The 9486-nt window shown below is 38.9% G+C and overlaps 1 protein-coding gene across 1 annotated transcript in view; it reads left to right on the top strand.

Annotated features, from left to right (window-relative positions):
- Positions 1–217: 217 nt before the first annotated feature.
- LOC104620964 (DNA mismatch repair protein Msh3-like) overlaps positions 218–9486 on the top strand; it is a 62884-nt gene continuing 53615 nt past the window's right edge. Inside the window, exon 1 of the mRNA XM_010287329.1 lies at positions 218–222. Coding sequence (XP_010285631.1) covers positions 218–222 — 5 coding nt within the window. The remainder of the gene's footprint in view (positions 223–9486) is intronic.

Raw genomic sequence — 9486 nt, 5'->3', positions numbered from 1 at the left:
AGAAGGCGTCCTTCTCAGCTACTAGGAAATGTATAATGCTCGCTGACTGAAAGTGAACAGAGGCATCAACGTGTAGAAAACATTCTTGAAGCTAAAGTCCTAAAAAGGACTGAAAATAGAGAATACAGTAGTAAACATTTAGTTATTTAATCTGGATGTGAGAAATTAAATGTGGCCCAGGTTTCAGACACAGTCAGATTCAGATCACAGACTCGATATGGCGTAAGAATGAATGCTAATGCCTTTGGATAGCCTAAGTAAAGAAATGCTTTCATAACAGTCATAATCAAATGCAGTTATGATCAACTTGTATTAAATTATTTTTTGGAATGCATATTTTGGAATCCGTTCGCTGTTTATTACTCAAAATCATAATGCAATTTTGTGAGCCCTGGCAGGGTGGAAGTTACTGACTCTATCAATTTTAAAAAAATTGTCATCCTGAGAGTGGAGACAGCTGTTGGTTAAGATCTCTCGTTTTATGCTGTCTTCTATAGTGCAGGTTTCTTGATCAGGTAGAATAAATACGTCTCTCTTACTTGGTCCAGGCATACTGTGCCTGAGTATACACAGAACACAGGGATCTGGATCTACACTCTGACCCCTGCATTTCTTACAGTCCCTTAGACAGGTACTGGGTTTGAAGAGGTGACTTTGGTGGTCATACGGAAATGGGCAGAAAAGAGCTCTGTAACTTTGAGTGTAGCGCCTTTGAAATATGATGGGTCATCTTGAACAGAAAAGTGCTATAAAAAGCATGGATAAAGACTGTGATGAGAAAAACCACATCAGCTCTGACCTGAAAGGACTAGTTGTTACATTTCTAATATCACTGCATATTATACTTCTAGAATTGTTCTAGCCTGCTCATATTGTAGGTTCAGAGATTGTGTGTCAGAGTTATTTCCCGTGGTGTCATGCCCCAAAAGGAAAGGGAAGGAGTGAGGGCAAAGCAAGAATTGTGGGAGAACGTTCCCATGGCTACCCAGTCAGTGAGTACATCTGTTTTAGGAACCTGCTAGGCAAATAAAGTGGTACTGATCACAGAGAAGTTATATTTGACTCTTGATATTATGTTAACTGTCTCTGAAAGTGTTTAAAGGGAAAGCTGGGGCTTCAGCCTAACTAACAAATAGTTGTTGTATAGCTTTCTGATGTTACAAAAGTGAACTGAAATTTGCATGGCAGTTTAATCAGCCTGTGATATATAATGAACATTATCAAATGTTATTAATTAACAAGTAATACGTTTGATTTTTTACATACTGTGGAAAGGAACCTCAGAATGGAGTTTCATTAATAACTTTTCATTGGTATTGGTGGGTTAAGCAATTGTTTCTGCTATCCCCACAGCCCCTTTTTTATGTTCAGTACAAGTTTTTGTGGCTTTATGGTGAACTGGGGCAGGTGAAGAACCGCTGTGCTTATCTATTCTTTCTGGGTAAATTTTTGACTCGTTAGGATTCTTGTCTCTGTTCACTATGTGGTTGCCCAAGCTTTTACACCAGTGCAGAAGGAAAAACATGAGAATTAAGATACTGGGAAAGGCAGGACCGTTGTGTTTGGTGGCTGTGTTTATCTATGTCAGTTTTAATTGATTGTCAGACTGTACTTTTGGTTGTGTGAATGCTGTGCTCTAAACAAGATCCATGATGTGACAAATTAAAAAACAAAACCAAAAATGTCTTCCTTTTAACATAATTTCTTTTTTTAAAATGGAAAATTTGTCTTGAAGCATGGTGATGTTGACAGTTTTACAATTTCAGGTTGGCTGATGAGAGAGGGCTTAGCACGGAACTGAAGGCCCTTTATTGCAGTCCGTACACATGTAGCATTTCAGGTGCAAATCATATTAAGAAATGGATGTGTATTAATAGGGATGTCTTTTCAGATGCTTCTATCTTATCATTTTCTATGAGTAGAATGTAGACTGGTACCTTGTATCTTTTCTATTAAGCTGGTTGAAGGGAATTATTGTGGTTTTGTTAGGAACGTTCGTTATAGACAGATTTCAATATGTTATGCCAGCAACTTTGTGTATTTTAAAATACAGGATCTGCACAAAAAGAAGGCAGTGTCTTGTGTGCAAAAATCCTTTAGCTGACAAAAATAAGCAGTTTCACTTACTAGCTTTATTCCTCTATTCCCTCCATTTATTGGAAATAATAGAAATATTTCTAATGAATAAACATTTATTCTTAAGTTTCCTTAAGTCTTGACTTACAAAATCTAATTAATAAATATCACTTGCCAGTAAAATTAAGACACTATTTTTTTTCTTCAATCTTTGTCTTATTTAAAAAAAATAAAACTCTGTCACTTCTGCTTTCAGTTCAGTTCTACAGAGGTATGCAGTCTTGTGGTATTAATATTATCTTTTGGGCTGAACCGTTGCCAGAGAGAGCATTCACTCAAATCAGGGCCTCTGAAGTACAAACATGAGATAAATTGAGTTTGAATTTTGAATCCTGATCTGCTTTTTCATTCTTTTCTTCAGAAGCATACCATTAAGCCTACGCTGTCTTCATCTGTTTCCTTCAAATCTATTTTCCATTTGTAAAGCAATTTAACTAGCTTTTTGCTGTTGGCTCATTGATCATAAATCCTATCAGAGCAGTAGTATGAAAAATACATAGTGTACAGGATCTATATGTTACATACTAAATTAAGCCATGGGAAGGATAATTTCCCTGCTTTTTTGCTTGTATTAACTTTTCTAGAATGTGAAATCAAAGTAAGTAGCCGTTTGTGGTTAAAATGACCCGTTGTTAATTACAGGAATATGTCAGTGAGAAGAAAATTTGTGTATAGAAGGTGTAATTATTAAAACTCTTCATACCTATTATATTAGAAATGTCAGTGTGTTTAAGTATCTTTGTACATCTCACAGGAAAGCCTGAAATAATTTGATGAAAAATTAACAAGCTCATTTCATCACATTTAATGGATTCTTAAATCTGTATCTGCTTATCAAAGAAACATTAATTAAACGTGTAATTGACTAGCCAGCTGTTCCTGTTTTCTGTCCAGCAGCCTCTGTTAAAAACATTACAAAACATGTAAAGCTCTTTATCTGAGGCAGATGAGAAGTTCCCCATGCCAAATTCTGCTCAAGCAGTGAGATTTAAGTGATAGTTTGTTAGTTCAGTGCATGTTGGGTGCCTAGAATCTGTAGGCATGTATTACTTTGTAGGGAGGCAGGCTACATTACCAATTCGCAGAGAATCCCTTTTTAAAACATGACATGCATGGTTAGCACACCAGAATGCTTTGTTCCCAAAGGGGAGCACTGCATGACTAAAGCTGAACATGTGGTTGTATTTTCCTCACTACACACAAGAAATCCTCTAATAGCAGTGCAGTTCTCAGGCTAGGCTCGTATATTGAGAGCGGTAAATAGGCATGTACTGAAGAAGAGCTCTGTCTTGCTGAATTGGCATGCTTTAACAATGAAAAATGTGCAAGTCTTTTCTGCATGGGTAGAATATGTTTTGTCCATTAGGTTTACAGTGTTCATTCCCAAGCTTGGAAGTTCTTCTCCTCAGGTACAAGAAGGGGCCTCATGGAACCATTCTGTACTTCAGTTTTCCTTTTGTGAGGTGGCTGGGAACTGCAAAGGTCCCCTTGACCATGGAGGATCTCTGTTGCTTTTTTGGACATGCCCAGTTAACAGTGGGGACGTGACTAGCCTGCTTTTGTGTGGATACTGCACTTGCCATTGGGCCATGACTAAACTCGGCAGCTGTCTTTCTCTTTCCAGAAACCAGAGGTTTTTTTTCCTGGGGATTAACACAGAACTCTCAGGGTCTGAAGACTTCTTTGAATGTTTGTTACCATTTGCAGTGTTTTTTTAATGTATGAAAGCCAAATTTCTGTTTGACTTAAAATTATTAAAAGTAAAAATCCCATTTGCCATTAGCTCACAGAACTGAAACCCCAAATCCTCTTTTGATTTTGATGTGGAGAATGAATGCAATATTCATTGTCAAATTAAGACCTGTAACAGTAAATGTTCCTACTGCTTCTTTTGCTTTCATTCAAATTACTTCCTCAGGGACTTCTTGCTCACTCCATACTTGGATTTGTTGTTATATTCAACCCCCCCACCCCCCTATCTTAAATGTCATCCTGTTTTCACTGGGTGAATGAAAGATTAAGTTAGAAAGTGTAATGTCTTGTTAGCAAAGTTTGAAAACACAGTGATGTGTATACGTTCCTTTCAAATTTAAGTAAGATGTTATGATCTGAATTTTGATTATTTTTTTTTCCCCCCTCTGCTTAATTTTTTTAAGTTGGTCTGTAATCTTATAGGGTCATGCAGAGTATTTATCAAGAGGATTCAGTGTTTCTATTTTTTTTTTTGTGGGAGATTTTTCAAGATATGTGTTGCTGCTTGACATCTGCCACTTTGAGAACCAGTGAGTTTCTTCTGACGGGATTTGGGTGAAGAATGCATGGGAGAAATGTTAGGCCGTTGTTTCTGCTCTGAACTGTGATCTGCACTTCTAGTAAACCGAAAGAAGAAAATTTCCAGTTTCCACTAGTTTATGTGGAGCATCAGGTGTTCTCCAGCTGTGGACACAAACCTATGGATCTGAGGGCAGAATTAGTTACATGAAGCTAATTTTGACTGCTGCTGAGTTTCCAGACAGGGGTCAGAATATTGCTTGCTGTAATGCAGACAAGGCATAGATAGATTGTTCCTGGAGGCCTTTCAGCTCTTCCATTCCCACATGACATCTGTGTGCAAAGTACAACCATCTGCTCCCTGGCCTTCTCCCTCCTTCAGGCTGTCCCTGGGGGACCTCCACATTTTCTCTCTTCCTCTAGTACAGCAGTCCAGCCCCAAAAAACTGCTAGACACTCTTCTCATAGGAGTTCCCTTTTTCTCTATTAGTCTGTATGCAAGTGTTTGTTTATTATAAAAGGTTCTGAGCTTCCCTTACACAAAGTTGAATGCCAAGCAGTAAGCATACTGTGTCTTTACAGATCACAGGAAGGTGTGTAAGAGCCTGAACAGGAGGTAGATCCCTTCTTCAGGGCCATTAACTTAAAATGGTTTCAGTGCTGTGATGAGTGGAAAATCCAGGTATGGCCTTCCTCTTGCAGAAGCAATACACTTTTTTAGTGTGGTCCATATTTGATGTTCAGCACTCCTAGTAAATTTCCACAGCAATTCTCATGCTGATTGAAGAACAGTATTTTATGTTTTTGACAGTTCTTGGCAGGTAGAGTTGTGGTAGGAGTATGGGAGGTTAGTTCATATTGATTTATAACATGGATGGACTCTCTCTGCCACCATCTCCTATTATTTCTTGTATAACCATTGGAAATGATATTTCATAAACTAATGAATTCCTATTTATGCTCTCTATCTGTGCTGGTAGAATATGCTTTTATCCATCACCTGGGAAAATGGCATGGTTAATGTTTCAGCGGTGTTCCTTAGAACCACTGAATTCTCTGTGGCTGGTAATTCTGCAGCATTCGCCTTTGACTAGGTTTCTCTTTAATCCCGTGAAGAAGTCACTAACTTGAATTCAAGATTCTTTCCAGAAGTATATTGTATTATAGCCATCTGCTTTTAATTTTTACTAGTTTTAACAGCCTCACCCAGGAAGCGCTTTCTTAAGACAAAGCACTAAATGTTTTGTGTATGTATGTGTAGGATCTAGATAATCTGGAATGTTTTGAGGGCCAATAGTATTTCAAATATATTAAACTAAAAATGCCTAAGATTTTTGCTCAGGCATAGCATAAGGTAATGGGGGATAATTTAAAATGGGTGGGAAACATTATTAAGCATTGAGCTTGGCTTTGTTCAAACTGAATTTGGGCTGCTACTTCTGCTGCTAGGGAAGATGTGTCTTTGAATAAGATGTACTCTACTGAATTTTTCTCCATCAGCTTGATCCTAGAACGAGGTTGTAATGGTGAGTTTTACTGACAGTAGGCAGTGATGTAATAGAAGCACAATGGTTATGACTTCACGATCTGGTAGGTGGGAAGCCTTTCCAAAAAGATTAGAAGAGAAGCAAAGCAAAGTGCTTTGTGCTAAAAAGTTTTTGCTGTTCAAAATGGGGAAGTTCCATGTTCCTGTCAATCAACACAAGTATGATCATACAACACGTGACCTTGTGAAGCAAAGAACAGTAAGTTCACTTCTGAAAGACATGTAATACAGTGAAGGAGGTGTGGGGTTGTGAGGTGGATAGTAAAGCTGCCATTTAGAATGAGGTGATAGTCTAAAATTCACTGTACACATTTGTATAAGAGTTTCAAAACTGGTTTTATTTTAGGGTGGTTCTGTAATTTTTTCCTTCCCTCTGCCTGTCCAGAGTTTTTTGGTGTCTTTTAGCTGTATTTTGTATTATTTAATTTTTTGCTAATATTTATGAAGCACTTAAAGTTGTTTAGGTTTTTTAATGATGCAATGTAAGGTTGTAGTATTTCTAGTTTTATAATACGTAATACAGAGCTCAACTTTTCTGTCTGACACCCTGTTGTCTGGTGGTGTAGGCATTCTTTTACAAGTCCCTTTTGGTAAGAAAGCATGGTAATGTAGGGGGAGGTTTGAGGGTAAATTATGGCTATGTTAGAGGATCATTTTAAACAGTATTAAGTGGTTGCTGTAGGTCTTATGGTCAAGTATGAAATTATCTGAAGTATTTCTTTATATGAGCAGATTCAACAGTGTTTTGCAGTAGGTTGTCTTTGTAAAAATAAATATTTCAGGATACACTGTAGCTGGCTTTTGGGGGAAATATATCAAAAGCAGATTTAAATGATGATATAATTCCTGGATTACATTTCTGCTTTCTTTTCCAAATGGTTGTATATATGGGACTCTTCATTTTGACCCTGACACATTGCTTCTCTAAGTTAAGTCTCTTTTCCCTAAACATCAGTTTTGTTGTATTTTCCAGAGAACAGCAGTTCTTTATGTGTTTCTAGTGTGTGTCACGTACTGGAAAATTTTGGCACTCAGCTCCTCATGGTTTAAGTAAGGAGCGGTTACAACTGTTTTGCTTTTCATGCTGCAGTATTTCCTTCTAGCGTGCGGCTGTGTTAGATGGATGTGCTGTTGTGCTGTGCTGTTCTCTGTGGGAGTTCAGGGTGTAGCTCCTGCAGCAGTGGCTCCTCCATCCCACCATCTTCTTTTTTTGTGCTACATTATAAAATTCACTTTGGTCTGACCTTGGGCTTGCTCTTACAACCTGCTTCTCGTTTCTGTCAGCTCCTTTGTTACACCAGTGACAGACGTTTATACAGTTTAGAGAAATGATCTATCAGATGTTGGTGATAGTCCTACTTCCAGGGGAAGGTTGGACAACATGACGTCTAGAGGTCCCTCAGTGATTTCTGCAGTTTTAGAGGTGGGATATGTTGTTCTGCTCTGCTCACTGTGATCATTGCTGACATTCAAAATCAAGTTGTTAAGCAATGAAAATAGGAAAACCTGAAGGTGGAGGGGGCAGAAGGGTCAGGCAGTGAAAGTCACTAAGGGGCGAGTCTTCTTGCTCACCAACTGCAAATAATGAAATAAAGCTTCTGGCTCTAGGAAGGATTGGAAGAGGACTGTGATACAAGCTTGAGACAATAGCCAGTGCTCTTAAAGCTTTCTGGTGGCAAGCCTTTGCCACAATTTCCCTTAGAAATAGTGATCAGAACTGGCTGCTCTGGTTCTGTGACCATCAACATTTTTTCACTTTGTAGTTGCTGAGACATTTAGCCATGGTAAACCAGCAAAAAGCTTTTCTTTCCTTGGCTCCACCATGAACTTTTTGTGTCCATAGCATGTTCCAGGTGTTTGGTGGAGGATCAGAAAAGCTCTACAGCCATTGCAGAGCAAGCAGTGGGAATAAGCAGCCAGGGACGGGGTGGAGATCCATGAGTGATGCCATGGCAGTCAGTAGCTACATTGATGTAGGCATATACAGAACTGCAGCTGCAAAGTAATTGAGACCAGACAAAATAGTAAGAGCGTTAGCGTTAGGGATAAGTGAGTATTTACAGCTGTATGTTGTATGAAGTTTAAGACCCCATGAGAAGAAAGTACAGAAAATCATGCAGTCTGATGGGAAAGAACACATATAATTAACATTTTATTTAGTATTTGGCAAAACTTGGGCAATACAGAGAAAGGAAACAATCTTGAGAAAAAAGGGGGAGCGAAGAGTTCAGAATTTGAAAATGATCTCAAAAGCACAGTGTGGTGCTTAGGTGTTTCATGGCCTCAGCTAGGTGCAGAGAAAGACACATGGAGAGGAGTCTTCCACAGCTGATTTTAGGATATATGGCATAAATGTGGAGTTTCATTCATTTCTGCCACCTGTGCATTATTCATCTTTGTAACTGTATTGTCGGTTTGGGGTTTTAGAAATACTTGCATTGGCTTTTACATTACCTGTCCTTCCCCCTGTCCCGCAAGCAGAGTTAAGGTTCACTTGAAGCTAAGCAGGAAGCATCAAAGCACTCCGTTCCTTCAAGATCCTTAACGCTGGGACAGTGGGTTGCTGTGGGGTTGCAGCAGTTTATCATGTTCTTCTGTGTCGTAAGAAAAAGATGTTACAAGCTCTATGGATCACGTTAGGGTCAGATTAGTGGTGTCTTTTTGGAGAAAGTTCTGGTGACTATTAGCTGGTACACTCTTTGGCATATTGGTGTGTGCTTCAACACTGAATGTTTCAAGGAGTGCAGAACAGCATGGATCTGGAATTTGTTGAACTCTTCTCTGATAGAAAGGCACCACAGTGAAATCATCTTTTTTAAAAACAAACAAAAAAAGTGTGCTAATTCTGATGGGAATTTGTATCACTAGTGTCAGAAAATTAAGGGCAGAAATAGCCACAGACCACAAAATATGCCCTGCTGTGGGGGACTTTATGGTATGCAGAAAAGAGAGGCAAGCCATGGGGGTGATGCCAAGCTGTCACGAGCAAATGATTGGATCTGTCTTAACTCTCTATTCACTCTAACTTTGATTCAGAAACAGATATTTTTCCATGGTGGGGTGTAACTGGGGGAGCATTATTTCACCACTGTTAATGTCGTATGGCACATATTAGGCAGGGTGTTCGTATAGTTTGTTTTGTGGTGGTGTTGCTTTGGGGGTTTTTTGTTTAATTTGTTTGAAGCCCTGTGAGAAGAGACATTTTTTGATGTTTAGCATAATCCTGAATGGAGGTATCATGGTGCTAGCGGTGATTCTGGGGACAAACTTGCGTAGCTGGCTTATGAAGCTGTCTCTAGCACATCACCATCAGGGGTGCAGGTGGGAAGTAACAGTAGAATATGCACATGGCAAATTAATCCAGTGTGCTCTCAGTCTCCTAATGAGACCAAATCAGAGTGAGCTGCATCCTCCCAGTGTCACATTCTATATAGAACCGGCAAAACACAGAAAGAAAGCATGGAGAAGATACTGTTCTGACTCCGAAGAGCAATTGTATGAGCTGATACACAACTGCAAGAGGTCCTGAAGAT

Source organism: Phaethon lepturus, unplaced genomic scaffold (genome assembly GCF_000687285.1).
Source record: "Phaethon lepturus isolate BGI_N335 unplaced genomic scaffold, ASM68728v1 scaffold17535, whole genome shotgun sequence".
Lineage (NCBI taxonomy): Eukaryota > Metazoa > Chordata > Aves > Phaethontiformes > Phaethontidae > Phaethon > Phaethon lepturus.
Note: the sequence above shows the minus strand (reverse complement) of the source record. Positions and strands in the feature narration are given on the sequence as shown.